Source organism: Ambystoma mexicanum, chromosome 10 (genome assembly GCF_040938575.1).
Source record: "Ambystoma mexicanum isolate Mex_15411 chromosome 10, UKY_AmexF1_1, whole genome shotgun sequence".
Lineage (NCBI taxonomy): Eukaryota > Metazoa > Chordata > Amphibia > Caudata > Ambystomatidae > Ambystoma > Ambystoma mexicanum.
In genome coordinates this window covers 1,321,169,642-1,321,186,042 of record NC_090932.1, presented here as the reverse complement: position 1 = coordinate 1,321,186,042, position 16,401 = coordinate 1,321,169,642, and the positions used below count along the sequence as shown (strand labels likewise).

At 46.8% G+C, this 16,401-nt stretch overlaps 1 protein-coding gene across 1 annotated transcript in view; it reads right to left on the bottom strand.

Moving 5' to 3' along the window:
• PITPNB (phosphatidylinositol transfer protein beta) overlaps positions 1-16,401 on the bottom strand; it is a 915,448-nt gene that overhangs the window by 689,406 nt on the left and 209,641 nt on the right. The window contains exon 5 of the mRNA XM_069619364.1: positions 10,437-10,528. Within this exon, the coding sequence (XP_069475465.1) occupies positions 10,437-10,528 (92 nt within the window). The remainder of the gene's footprint in view (positions 1-10,436; positions 10,529-16,401) is intronic.

Below are 16,401 nucleotides of genomic sequence, written 5' to 3'. Positions count from 1 at the left end.
AGCATGCTTGGGTGAACATGCTCTGATCAGCCAATCGTCCAGGTGGGGGTAGATGTGAAACTCCCACTCTGCAGATTTGCTGCCACCACCACCCTCAGCTTGGTGAATACACTCAGGGCGGAGGTCAGGCCGAATTCTAGTACTCGAAACAGATAGTGAGAAGTGCCAACGGCAAATCTCAGTTATTTTCTGTGCTTGAGATGAATCGGGTCATGAAAATAAACATTCTGAAGATCCAATGGCACTATCCAATCCTAGAGCTGAAGGGCCTGGAGGATCTGCGAAAGAGTGAGCATCTTGAACTTGTCCTTCCTGAGGAAAATGTTCAAGCATCTCAAGTCCAACATGGGTTGCAACCCTTTGTCCTTTTTACGGATAAGAAAATAAGGAGAGCACAAGCCTTGATTTCTTTCGGCCAGAGGTACCTGTTCTATTGCACCCTTTTCCAACAGTGTCTGAACTTCCTGAGGAGGATCGGATCTGGTACTTTCAAGGACTGGCCTCTTGGAGGACAGTTTGGTGGTTTCTTCAGAAAGGGGAGGCAGTAGCCATGGGCGACAGTTTGTAGAGCCCAACCATCTGTTGTAATGCTTTGCCATTATTTCAGATGCTGGACTAAACTGCCTCCCACTGAAGACTAATGCTTTACGTTTTCAAAGTGGTTTTGGGGTACTGGCCGGTGCGGAAGGCAAGATTGCAGTAGTTGTAGCAGTTCCTCTGCCTGACTGACCTCGGCACCCAGTGCTCGTCTTCTCTGTCCCCTTTGCGCAAACTGACCTCTTGCTCTCCCAACAGAGGAGTAGTATCGAAATGAACGATTTATCCATCCCACATTAGAAGACTAAGTTGGTTGACTCTGTTGGGGCTATCTTAATCGCCAGACTCAGAGATTTTGCCGCAGCCTTAGATGACCGATTTCTCAAGGCTTTCATCAGCTTTTGTTCCAAACAAATAAAACTCTTCAAACAGCATATCCAACCGTCTGGATTGCACATCAGAAGCAAACCCTGATGTTCTTAGCCACGCAAAATGTCTAAGCACTGTACTAGCACCCATAGAACAGCAAATACAATCGGTAGTGTCCAGACCCGACTGCAAGGACTGACACGTAGCATCCTTCCTGTCCTGAAAATCTCCGGCGAACACTCGCCACATCTCTTGAAGCCAAGGTGAAGAACCGTTTCGCACATAACAATCAGGGATTCTGACTGGGGTTAGAAAATTACCTAAAGTGTTAATGTAAGGTATCTTTTATATGATATGATATATCACACAAGATCACTGGTAAGGAAAAACCTAGTTATTTAAATACAGTAAATGTTTAGACTACTGTAAACCCTAGACAGAAGAACACCCTTTTCCTGTGTGGGGTGCCTGTCCCTAGGAGGGAAGTGGTGAACAGTCTATGTAATAGAGATAGAAGAAAGAACTATCCCTATATCCACAGGATTTTTCTTTTATTGTTAATTTCGAATTAGTAGGTGAAAGCTACAAGATTGTTGGAACAAACTTAAAAAATGGGACTAAGCCCCATCTACTCACATTCCATTGACATTTCTGGGAGGATGTATTTCCCTGGGGCTCACGGGGGCCCTTTTCAACTTTTAATCACCTTCACAAGAAGTGTGTCAATGGAGTGTGGGCAGATTAAGGTATACAAAATCCCTAGTACAGTGGATCACATTGGGTCAATTCAGTACATACAAGTAATTCTTTACATCAACTAGACTCTATTCATCGGAGTACAACCGATATGTGGTTTGGTTGTTTAAAGGGAATGAGGTAGGTGTAAGCCTATCAGATACCCTAGTACCAGAGAAGAACAAGTTACTTACCAACTGGTAACCTTCGACTGGATGTTCCTCCAACGTTTTCCTCATCTTCGATGTATTCGCCCAGCTTTGGCTGCTTCGGAACATTTTTCTCGCCAGAGGGTGCTGTGCGTCGATGTCGAGTTCCCTCGGAGGCCTCTGCCGAGGGTGACGTGGAACAAGTTACTTACCTTTAACTGTTGTTCTCCAGCATGGGTCTGGCATGGATTCACATGCTCATGAATATTCCCCGTCAGGCTGGGAATCCTCGGTAAAGAAAAAATCAGTTTCAGTTTCGTTTCTGAACTGTCTTTCTACTAATAACAAATCACTGGTCTCTGGGTCATTCTGCCCCCAGCCAATGACTTCCCTTTACCTAAGCCCCTCCTCTGGCAGCCATCTTCAGATTTGGTAGCACGTAAAGTGACAGTAGGACCAAGAGAAGAGCCGCAGAGGGGTAGGCGGGAGGTTTCGCATGTGAATCCATGCCAGACCCATGCTGGAGAACAACAGTTACAGGTAAGTAACTTGTTCCTTCTCCAGCATGGGGTCTGGCATGGATTCACATGCTCATGAATATAAGAATACATAGCAGTAAACACATGCACAACCACGGGAGGTGGTAAAAGGCTCAACATTAAGCATTACATAAACTCAACTTTAAGCAACTCTTACCTCCTCACCAGACCCACCTTAGGCGAACAGGTTGCGCAGCACTGCTTGGCTGACTCTGGACTCCTCCCTGGAATCCCGGTTGACGCAGTAGAATCTCGTGAAGGTGTGTGTCGACCTCCACGTAGCAGCCCTGCAGATGTCCAGCAGGGGCACACCAGACAAGAACGCCGTGGTAGCAGCGATCACTCTGGTCGAATGGGCTCTCGGACGGCCGCGCAACGGTCGGTTGGCCAACCGATGACAGTGCATGATGCAGCCGGAGAGCCATCTGGAAATGGAAGCCTTCGAGAGAGCCTTCCCTTGGTTCACAGATCCAAAGTTCACAAACAGCTGTGATGTCTTCCGAAAACTCTTCGTACGGTCCACGTAGAACTTAAGCGCTCTAGCTACATCCAGCGAGTGCAAAGTCCTCTCGGCCGGCGACAAAGGCAACGGAAAGAAAACTGGCAACACCAAGGGCTCGTTAAGATGGAAGTCAGACGGAACCTTGGGCATGAAAGAGGGGTGCGTCCTCAGCACCACCCTCGTATCGTGAAAAGTCAAGTATGGAGGCTTGCAGGATAGGGCCTGAATCTCTCCCACGCGTCGTGCGGAGGTGATGGCCACAAGGAATGCTGTCTTCCACGACAGGAACTTCAACGGAGCCGAATGCAAAGGCTCGAATGACGGTCCCATGAGCCTGGTCAGTACCACATTAAGCTCCCACGCCGGGGCTGGAGCCTTCACCGGCGGGAACGATCGAACAGTCCTTTCATAAATTCCTTCACCAGTCGATGAGACCACAAGGACGGCCGTCCTGTAGTTCTGGTGTATCGGGAGATCGCTGCCAGATGTATCATGATGGAAGCGTGAGCTAGTCCAGCCTTGGCCAGCGACAGTAGGTATGGAAGCACTTGAGGTGCCGTAATCCGTAGAGGGTTCATCTTCTGTGCACGGCACCAGACAGAGAACCTCTTTCACTTATCTCCATAGCACTTGAGAGTTGAGGACGCCCTGGCCTTTGCAAGAACCTCTCTGCAGTCTGCCGGGATATCGTACCCTCCAAACTCTAGTGCTGCAGGAGCCAGGCCTGCAAGTTCAGCGACTCCGGGTCGTGATGAAGAATGGCGCCTCCTTCTCTGGAGAGAAGATCCGCGTCCGTCGGCAGCTTGACTGGTGGGGACATTGACAAGTCCAGAAGGTCCGGGAACCAGATCTGTCTCGGCCACGCCAGTGCGACTAGGATCATCCTGCACCGGGACCTTTTGAGTTGGTTGATGAGACGGATCAGCAGCGGCAACGGAGGGAACGCGTACAGGAACAGGCTGTCCCAGGGAAACGAGAAAGCATCGCCCATGCTCCTCGGCTGGGGAAACCTGCTGGCGGACCTCTGGCACTTGGAGTTCGTTGCGAACAGGTCGATCTGGGGTTTGCCCCAACATCGGAAGAGCCGATCCACCTGATCCTGGCGTAGTTCCCACTCGTGGCACGAGCGTAGCTCCCTGCTGAGTTGAGTTGGCGATGGTGTTTTTATTCCCATCCCTCCAGGAAGGCATCCGTCGTCACCGTCTCCTGATACGCCGGGGTCTGAAAGTCTGTGCCTGCCGTGAGGTGCGCACGGTGCCCCACCACTGAATCGCCCGACGGAAGACCTCGTTGAGCGGGTTCCTGTCTGGAAACTTCAAAGAGTGTCTCCCCCGAAAAGGAAGGCGATAACCGCGGGCTATTATTTCTAGAGCCCAAACATCTGAAGTAATGGCTCGCTATTCTTGCAGAAGCTGGGACAGCCTGCCTCCCACAGGTGTCTTGTGATGCAAGTCCTCAAAGTGGTTTTGGGGTGGATGCTGCGGCTGCTGATCTTAAGGAAGCTGAAGCTGGAGCTGGCTTAGCACGTTTACCCCGTCCACCACGAGTGATTTTTCTCTGGCCTCTTTGACTGGCCATTCCTCTTGTCTTTCTATATGAGGAGTAATAACGATAGGACGTCCCCTCCAAGATTGTCCTGATGCATGAAAAGGCTGAGGTTGCCTAACAGCAGCTCCTAAAGGCTTGGCAGCCGCTTTCAAAGTCTGCAACGTCTCAAGGCTCTCATCAGCCTTGTTGCCAAAAAGGTGACTTCTCGCAACCACGCAAATCTGTGCATCACTGTGCTAGTGCCCATGGACCGGCTCACACTATCTGCAGTGTCCAAACCAGACTGAAGCGATTCCTGGATGGCCGTCGTTTCCATCTCCAACAATGGCTAGGAATCCTTCCCCTTCTTCCCCTTCTGGTATGTGCTCCGCCGCCATTGCAATGCGCTCCCACAGAGTGTACGAGAATTTTGCCACACATGTGGAGTTGGCCGATTTTAATGCCATACTCCCAGCTAAAAATACCTTGCGTGCCCAACCATCCACACACTTGTCGTCCCTATCCGGAGGGATGGTAGGGTATGCCACCTTATTTGATTTAGCTGTGGCTGCCTGGACCACCAGACTCTTGGGAGTGGGGTGTTGGGACAGGTAGCCGGGGTTGCTACTGGAAGGCCTGTATTTTGACGTGTGGGACTTATTCACAGGAGGAATTGAGTCCGCGGTCTCACAGTTATTGGCCACCCTATTTTGTAAGGCTACATGGAAGGGTAAAATCGGACCTTCGGTGGGGCCCTGATCTAGTAGGTCAGTCAGGTCATCCTGGATGAATTGAGTTGGTGGTCAAGCCCATCCTAAATAATCCACCACCTTTGTCATCAGTTGTCTATATGAGGAACTAGCATGTTACCCTGGTTCTGGTTGGCCAAATTCTGTCTCGGGTGATGTGTCAACTCCACTTGCGTTATGCAAAGTTTCCACTAAATCCCTCATTCTGCTTTCCTCAGAAATTAGACATTCTGGGACATTAGGGGTGCCATACTCTAGGCCAAAAGGAACATCCTCCTCCTCAGACCTTTCTTGTTCTTCAAAAATTGAAGACAAGGATTTAAAACATTCTTTCCTTGGCAGATAAGTATACCTTTTTTCTGGAGATGCTATTAAAGTGGAGGCTGAAGGCTTTGCAGATTTTTCTTTTGCTGCTATTTTGTCAGCTGATTGAGCAGGAGCCTTTGAAACTATGGGCACTGAAGGCTTCGGGGTCGACGTCGACAAAGGCGTCGACAAAATAACAGTCGTCGACGGAGCTGGCTTCAAAGGCGTCAAGACGCTCTTCGAAGGCTTGTCCTTCGAGGTGCGTGGGGTTCCGGACGGCATTGATGACCTCAAGCGGTCGACTCAACTTAAGCGATCTTTATCACTCGGGGTCCTGGAGGGTTCCCAATCTTTTCTCCTTCGATCACCCGGGCTCAAGGGCGCGCGAGTGTCAGAACAGTAATGCTCCCGGCCGGCTTCCGAGGAAGGCGCGGACCAAGGCTTAGCCTTTTCAAAAACCTCCATCATCTTAATTCTAAATGCTTCCCATTCTTAGGAGGAAGAATGTTTTGTGGGGCATTTCATTTTTTGGGGGGATTCGTCAGAAGAGGAGGTGGAAGGGGATCGGTGGCGTCTCTTTGTAGATTTTTTCGTCAAAGACGAAGAGTGGTGGGACCACTTCGGGACCTAGACCTATGTCTTTGCCTTTCGCGTCGATGAGATTTCTCCTCATGGGTTCTCGACTTGACGCTTGAGGCTTTTCGGTCGGATTTTCAACCTACCTGTAGCTTTCCCTTCCTCTCACGCAAGGCCTTGCCCGTCATAGCCTGACACTTTGCACAGGCCCCCATGTTGTGGTTTTCGCAGAGGCACCACAGACATTCTCGGTGCAGATCCGTGATCGACATTTTGGAACTGCAAGTTTTACATTTCTTGAACTCTGAATGCGTGGTAGTTGGGGTAGACTATGAGGACATTTCAAATATCTTCACAATGATAACTGCGTCACAGAACTAATGAGGCACGCTGAGTCTCCGAAAGCAACGCATATTGCGGAAAAATGGAACTGAGGCCAGTGGGAGCCGCGCATGCTACTTGTATACCCGATGATGTCACCCTCGATGGAGGCCTCCGAGGGACCTCGACCCGACAATATCGACGCACAACACCCTCTGCCGAGAACAAATTTCCAAAGCAGCCAAAGCTGGACGAATACATCTAAAATGAGGAATACGTTGGAAGACACTATCCATTCAAACAGTTGTTACAAATGTCCAATGGTTTGTAGATTTCAGTAGACCCAAAAAGTGGTTAAAAGAGGAGAAAAAGGGAGGCTGTTTACTACAGCAAGGTTAGTTCTTTGTATCCCACGTCTTTTTTGGACTATCGTCCATTCTAGTGGAAGGACACAAGGTCAATGACACATGGCGCCCTCTTCTGAAAAAAGTTTGAGCTGCAAGCAGTATACCAGAGTATATTAAAGATGAGGGAAAAAAAAAATTAGGAATACGTTGGAGGACACATTTCATTTGAAGGATCCTTTTGGAGGAAGGGAGTCCCACCTGTTAGGTTACACTGGGACTTCCACCACAGAGTGTAGTCCTCGACATGTTTAGGAATAGCATGTACAGCCTCGACTATGAAACAACCAGAATGCACAAGGCCTCTAGTCATACCATCCGTTGGGACATATTGAAAATGACAGCCAAGACCTAAAGAAAAAATACCACATAATCTGATGGACATGGATTCCTTCCATTGGTGGAAAAAATCTGCCTGTTTGGTGTCCCACAGAAAATGGATGTAGTGGAGCCATTGAGTTGCCGACAATTAATTCATTGCTTTTCACTGACTGGCCCAAGAAGCACACTAGTTTAAGTGTCTGGTGAAGGGGATGTTCCAGTGGTCCAGGTATGGGTGGCTGTTAATTCAGTCCTGATGTAGAAATGCTCCAAAAGCCATCAAGAACATGCTGTAGGCTCAGAGTCTAGGTCAGTCCAAAGTGGAGTACTTTGAACTGGCAGCAACAAGAGGTGAGAAAAACATGTGGATCTCCTTCAGAAGATTCAATGACAATTGTTTGGGGGCGGATAGAACAGTGTGGAAAAGGCAAGAGGGAGCCAGAATCCCAATCTCACCACTAATACGATCCAAGGATCATGTGTTACGAGACAAAGTTTGATGAAAGATAGAAGTCTGGTCCCCCCAAAAGAATAGGATACTCCTTGGGTTGTAACACATCATTTATTTTATTTCTGGGCGTAATGGTAAGAGTCTCATTGCGGTCCTCTGTTTTCCTCTGCTATGGGTAAGGATGACAGTTTCTCATGCCCTTTTGATCCTGTGATAGCAGAGGGACTTGGCGGTAATCTGTGAGGCTTTTCTTCATTCATTTAGTCGTTGGTGGATGCATGACAAGATTGCATCCCAAAGGAGGGTAAAGACGCAGCATTATCTTGGGCTTATACCAATGAATTTGTTGATCTTTAGCACGGCCCCCCTTTCGCATATCTAGGCCCACAACCACAGAGTGTGCTGCAGTATCCACAAAGCCCACTGTTGACTCCAATAACACCATAGCTGATGTTTTGGCAACCGCAATACCAGCCCTTAAATTGGATATCCATGCATAAGCAGAAGCTGCAGGCTTAACAAGGCTGTATTGCTGTTAGCCCGAGATGAAATCCTGAATAGTGGTACACTTTTCTTCTGATGGAATCTAAAGCTTTTATTATTGTAAGAGGGTTAAAATAACCTTTAAGAAACATACACAACAATTAAACATTTAATTTTATACATAAAACTTAAAACAAAAATCCATATGATTCATAAACACATTTAAATAAAAATAAGCACAGTAAATGTCATCATATTCCAGTACAAAAAACATAGTACATAATCTTCACAAAGCTAATTCTTTTTAAATGGAGTGCTGCGACCATCCGATTCAGTCCATAAGAGATCATAATAATTCAAAGCTGTTTTCCTCCTTACCAGTCCTCTTGCTGCACACCCTCGGTCATTTCTGGGAAATCCGTCATAGGATCAGTAACCAGTGAAGTATGTGGCTGAGGAAAAGGCCCATGTGGAGGCAGTGATAGCGGTGGAGGAGCCGGCTTGAGGTAGCGCAGGTGTCCACAGGGATGGATGAGTGTGTAGTGGAGTCTGTGGCCAAGTCTGAGAAACGGCATATACAATAATTTCTTTCAAAAGGACGTGCAAAAAATGTTTACATTTCTGTAAACAGTTTTCTGCTTTTGGGGGGAACCTGAAGAGGGAATCTGCCTCAAGCAAGACTGAGCCTACGAGCACCTTGTATGAGGTGGCAAACAACTGAAGAGGGGGGCTGAAGGGAACCCCCTGTGTATGTATGTGGTTCTCCTCAGCCCTGTGTTTTTTCAGCTAGTGCTGCAAACCAATCCATCTGGCTGCTGAAAATCTGGCCTCCTTGAACTTCAGAATAGCCTCATAATAACTGGAAGAGTCCAGACGCGGTCTGTAGGTGGTAAAAGGAGCAAGAGGAAGAGCGTCTGGTTTATGACACCAATGTAGTCGAGTATGCTGTTGCAGGTGAGGTTTTTCTGTCGAAAGCTTAAGGATCCTTCATTTTGGATGACTTGTCTGAGAAAGATATTTTAACGAGCCTAATGTGGCATAGGCCAATGCCCTGTGGGAACAGGAGCTGGTCAATTGGGGTGCACAGGCTCGATGGAGGTGGATATAGCCTCTAACTGATGCTGGGCATGTCAAATGTTTTTGTCCACGAAAGGAAGGGGGCGGCGGTTTTACCTGCCAAAATGTTGGTTTAAGAAGGTATGGGGCACCAGCCTCCTCAGCCTGAGAAAAAGGAGGGCTAATATATAGGGTACAAGCTCTAGGTAAACGCAGGAGGAAACACAACCTCAACCTCTTGTGTGCCAGGCATGTCATCCTGAAAGCAAGTGAGAAGCCATTGGGAATACCACAGGTGTTACTGCAGTAATCGCTTTCCAGACAGCCAATATGTGAAGCATTCAGAGAATACCCTCCCTTCCAGGGTAGCCATGGGCAGCAAGCCACCCCACTGGTGTGCCCTGCAAAATAAAAGGTTGTTTAATTACCTTGGTGCTCTTCACAAACGCTAGAAAAACCTGGAAGGAGATCCAATGGAAACAATAATGTAATTGTAATGTGTCCCAAAAAGCAAAAGGACCAGGAATGCTCCGGGCTCAGGCAAAGACAGCAAAGGGAGTGGGGGATCAGACAGAGAAAGCCGCCTGCTAGAAATAACTCAGTGGCTTGACCGCACCCAAGGCAGGATCTATGTGATCACTGCGAATATTTTACTTCGAATTACAAAAATGTTGAATTTCGAGTCCCCCCCTGGCCCCTTTTTCACCCCATATCCATGTGGCGTAGACCCCTGCGAACCCCCAACAGGTATTATTTACTTTTATGGGGTGAAATTTGGTTGTTGAAATTTGACACTTTTGCTTTCGCAGTAAATGTATGCGCAGTGATGGACCGATACCCCTGAGGCATAGACAGGAGGAGGGAGCACAGAAAAAACACACATGAAATCAGTTTCCAAGCGCAAAGAAAAACAGAAAAGCCCTTGTAAAAGTTTCTATCCCATCCCATCCATGAGCAGAAAGGGGAAGGGTGATTGGGGCCAAGGCATGGTCAAGTAGAGTACACTTCTAACAGTTACCATAGATGCATGTCTGCACTCACAATGGTTAACAATAGCTAAAGAGGCTGCTTTGCACCATGCTCCCCACTCAATCCTCTTTCATGGATTAGAATCACAAAAGTGTGGAGGAAAGGAGACCATCTGAAATAGCACACTAAGAGCTGTATTTATGCAAGTGACAACAATGCTTCACAATCCACATCCTTGGTGCTTCTTATTGAGGTTCTTGCCAGCACATGATGCTAATGTTAGCTTTATGCCAGCAAACCAATTGAGGATACACAGCCACGCAGAGGTTCATCAGGACAGGCATGTTCTCAAAGTATTACAAATCATTGAACAAATTTCCATATACAACTGGTTAACTTTGATACGGTTTTTGTTAAAGCAGACTATTAAAAAAGAGCTTACTTGTTCGACAGAAAGGGTATGCATTCCAGGCCTTTTCATGAAAGACTAAAGAACCTTCGGGCGCAAACAACTTTACAAATCCTGGGACTTTACTGTAAAGAGTAGAAAGGAATGACTAAGTATGTTACATAACATGAATTATTAAGACAAAATATGGTGTTCACTTCAAGAATAGTCATACCTGCAATTTTTGGTTCAAACCTCACTAATATGGATAACTATATTTCTAGGTATATTCATTTCTGAAACGGCCCAATTGCGCTCACTCACCCACCAATGTAAACCTTCGAACATATCAAGCACTCATCTTTTTAGGCTGAAGACACTCTGTATTAGAGGACAAAAACACTGCATTAACAATGTTATAAAGATCACCCCTTTTTCACAATCTTTTTATCCACAAGGATGAAAAACGGGAATGTATGTATTATAGCCATAGAGATGTTATGAAAAATCTCCTTTTTGCATATTCACCCAAGGACAACAAGAGAACTACAACTCTTCTCTCGTTATCTTTTCCCTCTCCTTCATCTACACCCCCTTTGTACTGTTCTTTCTCCTGCTGGCAATGCAATGGTGTGGCAGTGGAAGCTCTGGTGTGGTTGGAATGCTGCTCTAGGGAAGACTAGAAGTATAAAGTTCAAGAAGGCTGAGTGCAGAAACAGCGACCTGCAGCTGGTACATTATTCAAAACCACTAGAGCAGGGGGCAGCAGCTTCACCACTTTAGCCCCCAAACACTGGAACACCCTACCCATCATCATCAAAAAAGCATCCTCCTTCAAGCTCTTTAAGAAACAGCTAAAAACCTGGCTATTCAACCAATATTAGCACACTTAGATAGGACCCCTCCATCGGACACTGTTGTGAATACTTAGGCCACTGTATATTTTCTTGTGAATATGTTATAACCTATGTCTTGTATTGCACCCTCTGTAATGTTTGATTGTGACTAATTCCTAAGCTATCTTATAACCTCGCCGTGACACCTGAGGGTTTGGGCGTGTAACAAATATACAAAAATAAATAAAAATTACTAAGGAAGGAAATGCAAGTTATATACTTAACTGGGTCCAACTGACTCATAGAGCCGTCTCCAGACTCAAGTTCCTGTCTCATGCGAGGCTAACCAGCACGGTATGCCACCAGAGAACAAAAGAATAGAGAATGTATTGAGGAATGGGTCATAGCGCTGCATGGTTTAGCAATGCAGTGTGAATTTGGAGCCACATATGATGAGCATTTTAGGGATCAGCTGATGATAAAAATCTAACAATTATGGAAGAGTTGTTATGAAAGGCAGATGCCACTTTTGATGAAGCAATAGAAATTGCAAAAAAGCTGGCGCCAACAAACAAGCCGATTCACAAGAGAAGCGCAGAAATGGCACAAAGTATTTGCATGAACCCTAACACTGCACTGTGCAATCATACCACATGTTACGGCAGTTCACAAAAGAATTGTGACAAAACCCAACCAGGCAGAAGGCCAAATGTGCCACCCGACATGCCCAGAACACTCCCCATACCCAGGCAAACAATGTGACTTGCATCAGTCGAGCAACGCAGTGAGTGGCACAGAACCACATACCAGTAGAACCACAGTTAACACACCCATAAAACTGACACTAGAAAGATAGACTGCAAACTTGGCCGCCCACCCAATACCAACACCACTATGACTAGCATGCAAATGACATCTGGGACGTATCGCAGGAATGTGTCCCTTCTGCCCAATGGGGAGCCCCCCCCTGTGAGGCTAGGGAGGTGATCCTGCTTCGCAAGACCCTCCCTAGAGGCCGAGGCAACTGGGAACTCATCGGGAGAGACTCCCCTTCCTATGAGGAGCTCCCACAGGGATATCCCGAAATAACCTCTTTATCAATACCATACAGAGACTTGTATCAAGAGAAAACGACGATACGTTACTGTCAACAAGAAACAGTGCATATCACTTTAAAAGGAAAGCTCCATTTGAATTGGGACGAGGAGGATGAAGCTGGGATAGACGATGCAACAAGCAGAGAGAGACAGACAGTAGAGTCTGCCAGGGAAGCCCCGCAGTGATGTAGTACCTGAGAGGAGGAGACTGAGAACCGAAAGCAGATCTTGCAAGGCAGATAGAGTGAGAAACAGATGGTGGTGACATGACCACAGAGATCTCATGGTGAACCAGCAGTGCCCAAATCTATGGCATAACCGCTACGCAGTTAAATCCGCATAACGTCCCAATACCCGAAGAGCTGTACGTCAGTCCAAAAGGAGAATATGGAGTACGGGACGTCAAAGGGGTTAGAGAAGCTGTGCAGACGAAGAACAGAACAAACACTGAGCAAAGGGAGGCCCCTGTGATGTTATCCCTGAAAATACCAGGTAAATGGGAAAATGGGAGACCGGGGAGGCAGCCAAGGGATCGTTATAGGACTACTCATATGCGTTCCAATCAAGTTAACAAAAGTATAACATGGAAAGCAAGAGAATTGAATTATGGTAATAAGAGAAACCTGGAAGCATAAAAATGAAGAGAGAAGATATAAATTAAGGAGAAACGTTTGGTGAGAAAGGCAGAGTGACATAGGTCCAAAAAAAAGACTACAAAGAAAGAATATTATGAATTAAGTATAAGAGAAAAGAATATCAAGAAAAAAGTGTAGCGGTTGGATATCACTGCCCTGGGAAAAGGAAAAAATACCCCTTTATTGTAAAAGGAAAAATGGGAACAGGAAAACAGAAACCATTAATACAGAATAAGATAAAAGTACAAGGTCAAAGAGACCTGGTTTTGAGAAGAAACAAAAGTATAATGCAATCCTGAAAGAGTTACATGAACGGATAAAAGAAGTGACAAAATACTTATTAAAAAGAACATTGAAGAAGAAGTTTACAAAGCACAGGAGAGGGAAGTCATTCTCTTGTCATAGTGGTAGGGTCAGTTAGGGTTAGTTTGGACTGTGGACAGATTCTTTTCAACATTCCAAGACAGCTGACTAGCACCTTAGTTCGTTAGGTAGGGAACACCCCATAGCAATAGGGAAAGTTCGGCCTTATTCTTATAATACAAACTGGTTTGAAATGTCATCCAAGACTCTGTGTCCTCCTTCTGACCCACCACACATCCCAAACAGCACTCCTAACCCCACATAGCACACCAAATGCAACCTATGGAGCCAGCTGGTGGCAACTATGGCTGGGTAATATGTATGACTGTATCAAGAGAGGGAGTGTTGAGGGGCACCCCTGTCCCTGGTATGTTTGGAGCACTGTATACCAATTAATGCCCTTCTCTCTGAACTAATGCCCATCAGCCTCGGTCCTGTCCAAGTCCCGGTCTCTACCCTTGCAGAGAATACGATGATTAGCATGTATCCTACTCCTCAGAAACCTGGCATGGATCATGAATCCTGAAATGCATTACAAAACAAAGGAAAAATGGAACTGCAAGTACGACAATGCACCTGATCCCAAAGCGCAAGACCTGGTCTGGAAAAGTAGGGACTAGTTGCCAAAATGGGAACGTACTGGCTTTTCCTCTTCCTAGGCTGAATGAAACACCAACCCCACCAGCTACAGTGGAGCAGTAGGCAGCAGCAGAAAACTGTAAATGGCAGGGGACTACATGGGCACAGGGAAAACCACAGACTTACACTGGACAGGACAAAATGCAATAGCAAACAGGAAAATGGAGACTGAGAAGGGGCGGGTTTAGAGGAATTTCTGAAGACTTTCAGGGGAAGGCCAGTACCCTAGAGGGTATAGCTCAGATAGAGATTGACCAATGGGAGCAGCCACTCAAGTAATAATGGGTGCGCAATAAAAAAAGACAGCAGTTTCGGCAGAGAATGTAAGGTGTATGTGTGAGGTGTATGTGTGAGGTCAGAAGAGAAGGAGGTGAGGAAAAGTATTCATGCTGTCAAACATCATATTCCCATGGGTGAAGTATGCCATAGGCACATGTAGAACAAAGGCACAAAGGCACAAATACACTTCTTTGCAATGTACCACGCTGTCTGCATTCACGATCCAAATAGGAAATGACGCTGCCACATCGGTGGCTGCATAATGCGATAGAAACTTATGCAAGACATCGGAAACGAACCCATGAACTGGGCAAGTGCCTCCTTCATCGCAAACAGCTCTGAAACTCGTGCAATTTTCCTTCTACAATGAACAATAATAATGTCGGCATGATTGCGTGTCACCAAAGAGTCACACAGAGAAACCAAAATCAGGCACTTCATTGTAGCTACTCCATAGCTCTACACATGCACATTATAGATTGCAAAATGAGTAGCCACCGCACAGTGTTTTCCATTCACTTGGTCAATGTATGTCGGAATCCCCTAAAACCTGCACGCTGTGCCTCGTGAAACACACAGCCATAACCGTACCCTCTGCATTTCTGTCGAAAAATACAATGTGTAGCACAGTCTGTCCATACACACCACACCCACAAACTTTATTGACCAATCCCGTAGCCTCTGCAGGCCCATTTCTATGGAAGTCATCTTCAAAAGGGTGTATGTAACACGTGCCACCCTGCAACTATCGCTATATTCGCTGCCTTATCGTGCTGTGCATGCGCAGGAGTGGGGGAATAACTTTCAACCAGGGGAGCGGACGTTCTTAGTTGTGGTGGCTCTTAAAAGAGCCTCTGGGGCATTTTTTTTATGTGCTTCCCTAGAAACACTTTTTTTTGCTATTTTCATACGTAAATGTGTGTTTTCAACATCAACTCACATTCTTACAATAGGGTCTTCAGTGCAGTTTGTAGATTGTGAAACAACGTTTCATTGCCACTGTGCGACAAAGACATGCCATTTGCCTTGAAAAGGTGTATCTATCGCAAACCAATGTTCTCATTCTCACAGGAGAACATCCCAGCAGCACTCAAGAAGTCACACATGCTTCTATTGATGAGACCCCTTACGACCTCTGGCTGGCGACAGGAAATATTGGAATACGTCCACACTATTCTCGGGGGTATACATGAGAAAAGCACCTTGGCAGTAGGAAAAATGTGCTGCACTGCTTTCATCATAATCTTCAGTTGACTAAACACATGGGAACAAGGCATGTATCCCAAAAAGAAGGCTCCAAAGTGCACAATCACAAAATGTACAGTTGCCGAAGAGGCCACGTGTCGACATTCTACAAGCAGTCCACCGAAACAGCACGATTCGACACTACACCACAAAGCGTCCTCTCCCTGCATACCGAAATGGCCAGAAGAGTCTTCTTGGAGGGCATACACGCACAGATCTTCCACAAAGCCATCACCCACGACGAAAACTGTGCGCCATGCCAGGTTTGCCAGTCGCCGTACACAAAGCAATGGAAAAAGTGAATGCCGCCCTTTCCTGTGACGTACACCTAGAGCACCTGATTGGCCATAGTCCCATTCCCATTGGCCACCATGATAAGATGCGCAAAATGTGCCACGTGCCTTTCCCCAATGACCGCAGGGGCCGCGCCCCGGGCAAGCAGGATGACGACTCCTCCCTATTGGTGCTCTTTCCTGTGAGATACACCCTGAGCACCTGATTGGCCAAAGGCCATAGTCCTATTTCCATTGGCCAGCATGCTGAGAAGGGCAGAATGTGGCACGTGCCTTTCTCCAAGTACCGCGAGGGGCGCTCCACAGTAAAGCAGTAGTCCTCCTTCCTATTGGCACGCTTTCCTGTGACGCACAGCCTGAGCACCACCTGATAGGACAATCGCTACAGTCCTATTTCCATAGGCCAGCATGGTGAGAAGCGCTGAATGTGGCACATGCGGGTCCCCAAGTACATTGAGGGCTTGGCCCGAGTGAAGCAGGAGTCCCTCTTCCTATTGCCGCACACCCTGAGCATCTGATTGGACAATCCCCACAGATCCATTTTCGTGGCCGCCACCCGTAAAATCCCTGGATGTTGCTTTCTTACTACGTGCGGGCCTGTGGGAATAACTTGCAACCAGAGTACGGGGACT